Source organism: Monopterus albus, unplaced genomic scaffold (assembly GCF_001952655.1).
Source record: "Monopterus albus unplaced genomic scaffold, M_albus_1.0 scaffold107.1, whole genome shotgun sequence".
NCBI classification, from domain to species: domain Eukaryota; kingdom Metazoa; phylum Chordata; class Actinopteri; order Synbranchiformes; family Synbranchidae; genus Monopterus; species Monopterus albus.
In genome coordinates, this window is record NW_018127987.1 from 648,290 (window position 1) to 659,365 (window position 11,076).

Consider the following 11,076-nt stretch of genomic DNA (forward strand, 5'->3'; position numbering starts at 1 on the left):
TTTTTTTAATTCTGTCTCTCAGAGTGGGAATGCACCTACAATGTGAATTTCAGACCCCTCCATGATTTCTAAGTGGGAGAACTTGCAAAATCGCAGGGTGTTCAAATACTTCTGTTCCTCACTGTAAATGCAAAAGAGTGAGTGGAACATATTTGAGCATAAAAAAAACGGCTGCATATGATGCAATATTTGCAACCTACTTAAATTGACAATATATAATGTAGGGCTGCCATATGGATTTGTCAGAATGAGACAGGCAGTACACTTGTATTTCTGTTGAAGTAATGTTCCTATAGACAGTTTTTTTCCCTTCTGTGACATGATCATAGCCTAGTTTACCAACAGGTTTAAGCTTCTCCCATCATTTAACCACAGCGCATGTTGTTACTGTGCCATCTGGCCCTGTGAACGATTCCTCTTATTTATAGTTCCTCATTGAAATGTTTTCCACATTAACAGAGATGAATAAACAAACTGGACTTGCATAACATTAGGTAATGCAAAACCAGCCACATCATCTTTTCTCTTGTAAAAGTAGGCCATGATTTTTGAAAACACTTTTAATAAAGCACAAATCTCACCTTTTATGTGGCTTGTCCTAGTGGGTTTTGTTGGTCTTTTTTTCCCCCCTCATTCTGCATTTACTAAATAGATCTAATCTTAAGCTAAATCTGTGTATCTGACAATGTCACAGAAATGGAAATGCTCCCCCCAACCACAGGGGGAATTTTTTTAGCCAATTGCTGCTTGGCACACCAAAATGAGGAGAAGATGCCAAACAACCAGGCTGGGGCTAACTTCTATTGCAATGCACACTGGCTGACAAAAAATAAAATATTATAATATGAAAAACAAAGGCTCAACTAGAAGACTCCTTGTAATCTTAGAGGTTTCCTATCTGTGTTTTTGCAGCACTCAGTATGCGCACGTTTTTGATTTTTATGTTATTTTATTTTTTTTTAAATCATGTACTTTGTTTTCCCTAACAGAAGAGCTTCAGGAGGCAGAGCGCCGGCGTGAGGAGGGGGACACATCAGCCTCTACAGTGCGTGCACAAATCCCCTTCACAGTTTGCATGGCTGCTCTCAGCGAACCAGAGGTCCTCCCAGACTTCTGGAGCTCAGCTGTGCAGGCCAAGACTACTGCTACAAAGTATGAAGAGAGACAACCACTTGCATACAAAAAGACAGTAATTGAAACTATTTTAGGATTTGATGATTAATTTCCACTTTTGTGTCATTTGTCAGAACAACTCGCTTTGCTTCTTTCCCTGACCATCTGGTTATCCAGATTAAGAAGTTTACCTTTGGCCTGGACTGGGTGCCTAAAAAACTGGGTGAGGATAAGTGTTTGTGTTGAAAACAGAGATATTTTTCTTACTGTACACAAATTTGTGTAGGAGTTGGAAATCTGTTCACTGAGACAAACCAGGGCACTGTATAGTCTGGAAAAGTATAAAATCTCCTGAAACGGCATCGTCATTTAACAGGTTTTATACTGTGGTCTCATGGTTGTTTTAATTATATACTGAAGCACCTTCAATCAACTGCTTTAATTACTTCTCAATGTCAGTGCTAATGGTAGACGGCAACTAACCAGAGCAACAGTACTGGTGCTTATAAGTTGAACTAAAATTAGTAGCATTATCCCAAATAAATTTAAGATTGAATTACCCCTGGTTAACATACTGTAAGTGACTGGCTCTTTTCTTGCCTCTCGAAGGCCTGAAGCTTGTATGTTTTATGTTTAATTAACTGATCTCCTGGTGGCGACAAGTTCTTATATTTTGGTTTAAGTACTTTTTAGGAGGTTTGGTGAAATGGGAAACCGCTCGGTTGTTGCTTTTTCATGAAGCTGAACTTTTCTAAACTTCCCTATCTTGTACTGCTGAATGACTTGGGAGTTTTTGAACAATGCTAGACAACACCAGCATCTTCTTTTTTAGGGTTGAGCTCACAGTCAAAAGCATCCTGCTATTAAGGCGTGGAAAACATTTGCACTATAGTGGATGATGGGTACTTTTTAATGCAGTCTTTTTATATTTCGTGCAGATGTGAGCATTGACGTTCCTGATATTCTGGACCTTAGTGCGCTCCGTGCAACCGGCCAGCAGCCAGGCGAGGAGCTCCTACCAGAGGTGGCCCCACCCCCACTCATGACCCCAGATGTGGAGGTCAAAGGTATCCTGGGTTCCCATGGCAACGAGGAGGAGGACTCGCTCTACTCCCCACTACTATGTCAGTCTGTCATTTCTGCTCTTTCCTCTTCCTCTGTTTTTTGACTGCCCTTGTTTCCGCCTTTTCTTTTTTTCTACCTTTTCTGTTTTCGAGTCCGTATGTTGCCTTATTAACTTTTGCATTACATGACGTGATGAATTACATTTCAATTGCTCTGTTTTTGTAGTATGAGTTGTGGTTTCTGTACATTTTCATTATGCCGTTTGACTTTTGTCAGTGTTTTGAACACCTTTTTTAGTAAGTGCTCAGGGCACAAAAATAGAATAACAGTATTTTTGTAAATACTCGTAAATGTGAATTGATTTTTCAAAAAAGTAATTCCCCTTTTTTTTCACTCAACACTTTCTCAGCTCCGGTCCTCGATGACTCCACTGTGTCCCAGTTATGTGAAATGGGATTCCCATCAGAAGCCTGCAGAAAAGCAGTGTATTACACTGGGAATACTGGAATTGATGCTGCCATGAATTGGGTTATGGCCCATATGGATGATCCAGGTGTGTAGTGCTGTGGTATTTCACCAGAAGGCAAATTATCAATCTGTTTTCCATCTGTGTTAATATTTTCCTGTCTCTGATTGGGTGCAGACTTCTCAGCCCCCTTCGTGTTGCCAGGCTGCAGCTCAGGCCCTGGGACCACACCCACTGAGAGCCTCTCTGAGGAGCACTTGGCAACCATCGTCTCCATGGGCTTCAGCCGAGACCAGGCAACCAAAGCACTTCGAGCCACGGTTAGAATCACACTCTGTCCAGCTAGAAATGGGGATTGGACCAATTTCACAGGCCACTAGAGTCTAAAAGTTGAGCTGTGCCAATACAGTGACGTAGTCAGGTTTTTGTCATTCTCAAAGACTTTAAACAGTGTTTGTCTTAATATTTCATCAAAATTAGTAGCAGGGTTTCAGTTACAGTTGCATTAAGCTAAGCTGTCTGGCCAACACTGGCACAAGATGTCTTAAATTTGATTTACTCTTAACCAGGATTTTTACTTTACTAATTTACTTTAGCCACTGTTTTTACCTGTATGTCCAAATTAAATGACTCGAAACTGGTTTAAGAACTGAGAAACAAAACAACTGGATAGTATGTCACTGCTGATGAATGAGTGTAGCAGGCAGATGTCAAGAAGCACTTTTTTTTTTTTTTTTTTTAAAGTGCAGTAATTCATGGAAGCTTAACTTATGTTAGATGTAGATTTTGATCAATAGACTCTGCTCAGGATCTACTTTTAAAAATATTTTGACCACTTATTTGTTAGCAGGTCACTTTTACACAGGTGAACTAGTGAGGCAAACGGCTGCAGGCACTAGTTTGGGTGACCCTCAAACCTCCAACACAAAGCTTCCCCCCCCACCCCCTTGTTGTTGTCACCTCAGCAGCTACCAGCCGTGTGTATAGTCAGACAACCCTTTCACAGTGTGACTTTGATCATACTCACAAACTGGCCTGATGAGTCCTGTTTGTGAGAGATGTTTTATGATGACAAACGTTTATAGAAGTGAACTTTCATAGTACCTTGTTTTTTGTCACATCACAATCCAACTAAATAAAATAAATGGAGCTGCCACATAATTATGTCACATTCAGCCAGTGTATTTTACACCCTTTGCATTTTATTAAAACTAGCATCAGATGTCTTTGGCTCTCTAATAAAATATTGCACTTAATTAAGAACAAACTCCTCATAAAGCTTATATTTGACCGAAACCCCTATTTGTTGATATTATCTCTCATATAGCTAATTCATAACTCTTAACTTCACAGAGTAACATCCTGGACCGGGCAGTGGACTGGATCTTCTCACACCTAGATGACCTGGAATCCATGGATGTGTCCGAAGGAGGCCGCTCAGCCGCAGAGAGCGAAGGAGGCAGGGATCCTCCCCCTGGGCCTCGTGTCCGAGATGGAGCAGGCAGTGAGTCTGAGGGAGAGAGAATGAGAGAGAGAGGAGGCACTGAGTTTGATCATGTCCTCACAAATTAGTTGTGATCCAAAACATCTAATGTTGCTCTTGTCTATATTTCATCTTCTGCTTAGTCTTATGTTCTTCCAGCCATTGATTTCAGATTTTATAGAGTATATCAGATGCATTTTAGAATTACAATTAAACTGTAGTTTTTCTTCTCCTTTATCCAGAGTATGAGCTGTTTGCATTCATCAGTCACATGGGGACAAGCACAATGTGCGGCCACTACGTCTGTCACATCAAGAAGGACCAGCAGTAAGTATTTTTGTTTTTGCATTTGTTTCTAGCTTTAGTCCAAATCCCAACAGTTAAAAAATATTACTGCAGATTTCAGATCTTGAAAGAAAATACATTGAATTCACATCAATATTTTATGTAGTTTCCCAGAATGAACTAGAATACAAATGAATCTTGTACATAGATATGCTTTCTCATCTCTAACCAGTTGTTCGTTTATATCTATTATGGTGGGGAAAAGTCAAAAGTTGAAATGCAGTGAAGTAGCTGATTTTACTTGGCTTCAGCAGGGGGCACCATACTCCAGGCCTCATCTCTACAATAATCCTTCCCATGAACCCAGGTGTTATTTAACAGCTCTGTGAACTGCGTGATCTCTTTGTTTCACAGGTGGGTCATCTTCAACGATCAGAAGGTGTGTGCTTCAGAGAAACCCCCCAAAGACCTGGGATACCTCTACTTCTATCGGAGAGTGCCCGAATGAGACACAGGAGTGAGTGCTACTCTTGGGGTGAAGGAGGAGAAATGCAGATGCCAATACAAACACATCAACAGCATTCATAGTTGCACTTCACCAAGCTCTTACAAATGCTCTGGCATGCTTCACAACTGACAAACATGTAAATAACTTCTCTTAGATTGCATATATACGCAGGTAAATACATTGGTGCAGATGTACAGACAAGGTGCTGGGGGAGATGTTTTCTTTAATCTACTGATTACAAACCACGGGCCTGTTCAGAGCAGAGTCAGTCACCAGTGCAACTTTGCTGAGTAAAGTTCTGAGTTCTGTTATGAGGCTTGCTCTAGTTTTACTCAGGAAATGTTTAGAAAATTCATAAAACCTACTTCATGGTACAGGCCCAACACATCGGAGGGGACTTCCATCGCTCCAGTCCACTTTATTAACAACTTTGCTTAACTGTCACCGACTATCGATTCCCACTGCCATGAGTAGTCACTGCCCCTCTCCATCAGAATGTTGCTTCCAACCCCTTCTTTGATCAGATGGTTGCAGGCTGGGCACCACCTGGTCCTCTACCTGTCTGACTGAGGAAGTAAAACAATGTCGGCAAACACAAAAGGAGGAAGTCAGGAAATAAACAAACCTCAGATGTATTTCAGAAAGGAAATTTTAAAAAGTCAAAACAGATTGGCTTGTTTTTTCTTACAGGCTTGTGAGGGTGATAGCTGGGTGATTTTTGTTTTTATTTTGCAAACAAATCCTTTGTTACTTCTGCTGTGACAAATAAAAAATTGTCTTTCTGTCTTCCTGCCTTTTTCTTTCTGAACACATGCATCATGGAGTTGGTTCCACATTTTCCATCTTGCGATTTCAACATCATTAAAAATTAAGTATGAAGAAGCATTATTTTAAGCCACTATACAGAACTTTCATGTAAAAACTGCACAGTGTACAAATTCCTAGACTTGGTTCTCAAGAAAGTGCAGGCATGAAGCTCAAAGCCACAGAAAGCTGGGGTTGGCGTTGGCCTACAACTTTCCGAAGAGCAGGTTTCTCTTCTTTTTATTTTTTTTTTCTCTGCTCCGCCTTCTATGGGTTTTGCATCCATCTTGCACCCTTGTTTTTGATGAAGCAGTACAGAGAGGAGGATGAGGAATGGTTTTGGCCTTCAGTAACAGCACAAAAGACACATTGCTTTCAGATTGAGGTAAGATCTCGTACTACATCATTAAATCAAGTTTTATACTGTACTATGAAATGAATAGATTTTCTCTGATGGTTCTGAAAGTTCTCCTTTGTCTCATACGGAAGTTCAACCTTAACGTAGTGATGGATGCACCGATTTTAGCCTAAAAAAAAAAAAAACATTTGTAGGTTGTGGTTTTTTGCCTACCTAAATACAGCTAAACTAATTTGAATATGTTTAGTGCAGGATCCTGAGTTAGATCCTCTGAAACAAATGTGCTTCAGTGTGTCTCCAAGGCCTAAAGCTGTTTTGTGATCTCAGTTTTTAGCTATTGCCCAGTGAGTGAGGCAAAATATATTAATAATGGTGTTAAGTGAGACTTTTTGAATAATTTTGATGAGGATTTCTGGATTTTTTTTTTTAAGTAACCAAAATGGTCAAAATATTAAATGTGGTTTTAAAAGGAGAGGTTGATCAAATATTTGTAATTTTTCTCCTTGTTGAAACTAATTCCTAAATTTGTTAAGACCCAGTGAAGTAGTCTCACTCACTGAATCACCTGAAATTAAACATTTTTTTTGGTTTTTGCCTTAGTAGTTTAAAAAGTAAATTTACTCAACAAAATTATTACTTTTTAATATTGACACCTCATTTCTGACTCACTTTCAGATAAGTTTGGAACAGATCAACAGCAAAGCACCTTAATATGCGTTATTGGTTATTGGAGCCAAACATGCTGGAATTTCCCAGTTACATTTGTTCCAGTTTATTTAAAACAAGTCTGCGCAGCAATTTTTAAATTTTTTTAAAACGAGATGGAGAAAGGAAGGAAGTAGAGATGCAGCTTGGTGGTTAGATATCACGTTGCTTGCTAAAGTGTTCATCTCACACAAGTTGTGTGTGGTGTCTCTGTAATGGGTGAATTTGTTGCCTTGACATTAACTACTGCTTTAATTTCATTTTTTTTGTAGTTTTTTTTTTTTAAATAACAGATTTTTGTCTGTTCTTATACGTCTCAGACTTTGAAATGAAGACCTTCGTGTGGTTTGGGTGTGGTAAGTGAATATACCGCTCAAAAATCATTGTAAATAATCTTAAAATAGAGGTCTGGTGAGATGCCAATAGCTTAAATAAAAATATGTCCCTTATGCTTATGGACAATTGTAGTACCTGTGAATGTCGTGTCAAGAATGACTGGTTGTGCTTTACTTGTCCAGCATGTCCACAAACTCTTGAAATTTAACCTGATATGTTTTAGAATTTAATGTTCATAGAAAGTAATGAAAATGTATTAAAAGATCATCAATTAGTCCTTGTCTTAATACAGAGTTTGTGGTATTCTGTTATGAATATATGATACTAAATTAAAAGTGCTTTATGAATGTGATGGTCTCTCTACAGTGCTGGGAGCACTCTTTGCTGCAGGCGAAGTGTTCCACACAAAGACAGGAAAGAGAGTCACCTTGGAGTGTGGGTTCAATTCCATCGCCAAGAACCAGAAATGGTCTCGTGGATCACAGCAGATTATCAGTGATGATGGCAGACTTCTTCGGAAAAGTACTCACAAAAGCAGACTTTAGAAAATATGTGTGGACATTGTCTAGAGCATTATGTTTTAAAATAAATGCTTTTACTAACTGTACCACATGTATTTTCTGCATTAGGCCAAAGCCCACTTGGACAAAGGTCATCGCTGCGGGCAAACAACCTCGTGATCAGTAGTGTGACCAAAAAAGATGCAGGAACTTTCACTTGTGAGGCAGATCATTACAAGAAAGAGCACACACTCCTCGTGGTCTCAGGTCAGCAGGAGATCCAAGGAAAACTGTATTTACAATACTAAAAATGTTTTGCATGTGGTTTCCCTCATCAGGAAAATTACATTGATAATATAAAGTGTATAGGACACTTGTCTACTCGATTATGTTCATTGTATTATTATAAGTGGAAAATCTACCCATTTTACACCCAGTTAGGTTAATGAGTAATGAAAATAGTCTTTGAAGTGAATTTAGAATGAGAGGGATGAATAAATATGAGCAATAGGTCTGATTACTCAGTTTAATGTCACAGGTCAGTTTTAATTGTATGAGCAAGTGTAATAAACTTTAAACGCAAAAGATTAAAAGGCATTAAATATGAATCAGCACACAGATTTAAAATAAACATTTTTCAGGAGATATTCCATGGATTTATTATCGCACCCTCCTAAAATTAGGAGACTTGCAAGAGACATTTTTAAAAGAATGGTCAAAATTGAAGCAGCGGTGGCCAAGACACACATACTGGTTCCAAATATGACCCAAGCTCCACAAACACTGGATCCTACATTTCCCATAATTCAGCTGAATAATGCTTTCACAGCCAGCTAAAATTCCACTTCTTTAAAACTCTCCTGCTACAGGTTTTAACTGAGGCTTCCTGTTAGAGATTAATTGTCTCCAAGTTGAGACATTATTCAGAAAGCTCCTGATTATGCAACAATTTTCACAAGATGAGAAGTATTTACAGTGCTAAAACTGATCTCCATATGTAAAGCTGATGGAGTTAAATTCATGATTTATATCCTGACAAGTCGCATATTCCAGTCTGTCCATCAATTTTACTGTGATACATTATGACATAAAGGTGTGCGTGTTCCTAATGATCTGGATGACATCTTTAGTTCAGTGGGGCCTCCCCTTTCTTTCTGTGATTCTCACTGTATCCTTGCTCCCGCCTCTTGTTTCATCTCTGTGTCAGTCTGGACCAGCCCCCATGGTATACTTCAGGTGGGCAGCAACGCTGTGCTCCAATGTAACGTGAGTGGTCTGAATCCAGGCTCTACAGTGCAGTGGAAGAAGCCAGATGGAAGTCTAGCCGCCAACCCAGTTCATCTCAGTCCTGTAGCCCTCTCACATAACGGGATCTGGGCGTGTAGCTTTTCCCATTATGGGCAGCACTACAGTGAGACCCTACAAGTCATGGTTTATGGTAGGACACAAGCTTTTACCCAAGACCTATGCTGTTTGTCCACAACAAAAGCTGCCTGTGTGGTCAGTGCAGAAAGCAACATACATTATGTTTTGTCTTTCAGCTCCTAAACCATCTACAGCATCCTCTGCCAAAAGCTCACGGGTCGACCCTACAACACCCTGCCCTGTCTGTGCGTACTGCTTGTGATTTGTCAGTGTAAATGATCAAACAGGATGTGTCAGTCATTCATTACACTTGTTTTTTGCCATGATCTTCACTCAACCAGGTACTGACGTTTCTGTACTGACCAGTGTTGAGCAGCTCGACTGGTGGGTGTGGGTCACAGTTGCAGTTGGCAGCCTGGCTGTGGTTCTCCTGATGGTCCTCATCATTGTTTTGGTTAACAGAATCAGAAGAAGGAAGGTAACTAAAGAAAACTATGCAGAGAATCTCCATTTGTTGCTTTGTCAAATGAAATCAGTAGTTTGGATAAAAGCTGCTGAAGCACACGGAAAAAACTGTGGTAGTTTTTTTTTTTCTTTTCATTATAGAAAAAAAATCTGAGGAATGGTCAACATCCACTGAGGCCCAAGAACTACTGCCAGTGTAACCGGTAAACTAGCTTCTATCTAGTAAAACAAAAAAATCCTTTTACCCCCTCTCCAGTAATCTCTGTTCACTTTACAGATGCTTTCACTCTACATTATTAATGACTTTTTGACCTTCATTTTCACTGTGCCTTTTATAGAGCATTTCATTATTGTGTCGTAATTAGTGTGAAAACTTCTCTTTGCTCTCTTTATCGCAGCCCAGCAGCTGCAGCAAAACCACAGCAAGGACGCCGGAAAGAGAAGCCGTCAGCCCTGCTAATGGAGTCACATGAAAGCCAGATAAAAGAAAAGAGAGACAGTGAAAAAGCAAGAATGAAAGAGTGAGTGAGAAGAAGGGAAAAAGAGGAATAGACAGATAAAATGAAAGAGAAATCCAGTGTGAATATAAGTGGGCTTTTGATGCTCCTGATGAAAATAAGAATCAGCTGTAATGATGTGAGCACTTTGAGCTTTCTCACCAGATATAACAGGCAAACTGAATGCAAATAGCTTCTTCCACTGCAGGAGAACAGCGACAGTCTGTATTTATTTCTTTAACATTTATGCAACATATAAACCTGTTAAGCCTCTCATACTGCACTGCCAACTTCTACTGTACTGCCTTGCATCTTAAATCACATTTATTCAGATGTTTCTGTGTATTTGAAAAACGTTTATGTATCTTTTTTCTTTGTTCTTATAGGTTGTACATGAAAATATTGGCGTATTTTATTGTTTCTGCGGTCAATAAATTGTAAGGATGCCCACCTGCAATACTTGTAAATTTACTTCAGTCCTCAAATAATAGAATGGGGATGTGTATCAGGGAAATGAAATCACAAACAATAAAGATGAATATTCATTGCTTTGTGTGAATCTCATGTGTGTTTAGATTGTTTTAAAACAATTCAGACTCCAGTGGTAACAATAATATTCACCGTACAGTATATCAAATTACAGGATACAAAAGGAATGTCTATTTCAAGAAGAAATACAAGCTATAAATAGTATCAAAATGTTTTTAAAAATAAAAGTGTTAAGGATTTGACCTTTTTGGCCTGATTCCAAATGATATAAAATATTATCTATACCATTTGATGCCATAATATGTTTTAAACTGTGTCTACACTGGTTCCAAAGGTCTGAATTCCCCACAACTGGTGCAGTACAAAACAGGTGTTGATACCAGTGCAGTGCTACATACTGTATAATGAGTAAACATCTGTTTTACACAATAACACAAGACTACCTTTGACATACATACACACATACATACCGTACATATTCATATTTAAGACCAAAAAATATTGTGTCTTATGCGAGTTGAGAAATTGTTGTAACATAGACCTACTTTAGAAAATGTCTACATGGTCTACATGGTGTGTGTAATCCTAATTTGAAGTGTCTAAATTGTGTAATCCATCTACTACATAACAGAGGGGA

At 39.0% G+C, this 11,076-nt stretch overlaps 2 protein-coding genes across 3 annotated transcripts in view; both read left to right on the forward strand.

Annotated features, from left to right (window-relative positions):
- usp5 (ubiquitin specific peptidase 5 (isopeptidase T)) overlaps positions 1-5,265 on the forward strand; it is a 13,542-nt gene extending 8,277 nt beyond the window's left edge. Inside the window, exons 13-20 of one of the 2 annotated variants that reach the window (XM_020610823.1) lie at positions 990-1,152; positions 1,248-1,336; positions 2,052-2,237; positions 2,588-2,731; positions 2,822-2,964; positions 3,998-4,148; positions 4,370-4,454; positions 4,827-5,265. In XM_020610823.1, the coding sequence (XP_020466479.1) occupies positions 990-1,152; positions 1,248-1,336; positions 2,052-2,237; positions 2,588-2,731; positions 2,822-2,964; positions 3,998-4,148; positions 4,370-4,454; positions 4,827-4,920 (1,055 nt within the window). In that variant the 3' untranslated portion in view covers positions 4,921-5,265. The remainder of the gene's footprint in view (positions 1-989; positions 1,153-1,247; positions 1,337-2,051; positions 2,238-2,587; positions 2,732-2,821; positions 2,965-3,997; positions 4,149-4,369; positions 4,455-4,826) is intronic. The other variant, XM_020610824.1, reaches the window with a different exon arrangement.
- Positions 5,266-5,876: 611 nt separating this feature from the next.
- LOC109966172 (uncharacterized) lies at positions 5,877-10,469 on the forward strand. The gene is made up of 9 exons (XM_020610828.1): positions 5,877-6,109; positions 7,108-7,143; positions 7,490-7,645; positions 7,753-7,890; positions 8,831-9,061; positions 9,165-9,233; positions 9,330-9,466; positions 9,595-9,656; positions 9,852-10,469. The coding sequence occupies exons 2-9, from the start codon at positions 7,116-7,118 to the stop codon at positions 9,976-9,978; spliced, it is 948 nt and encodes a 315-aa protein (XP_020466484.1). The 5' UTR covers positions 5,877-6,109; positions 7,108-7,115; the 3' UTR covers positions 9,979-10,469.
- Positions 10,470-11,076: the final 607 nt, after the last annotated feature.

Excerpts from the sequence above, each read along its gene's own strand:
- LOC109966172 (XM_020610828.1), top strand. The coding sequence starts at position 7,116 with ATGAAGACCTTCGTGTGGTTTGGGTGTG. Across the intron at positions 9,062-9,164 it reads CCTACAAGTCATGGTTTATG|CTCCTAAACCATCTACAGCA; the intron begins GTAGGACACAAG and ends TTTGTCTTTCAG. Across the intron at positions 9,657-9,851 it reads AACTACTGCCAGTGTAACCG|CCCAGCAGCTGCAGCAAAAC; the intron begins GTAAACTAGCTT and ends TCTTTATCGCAG.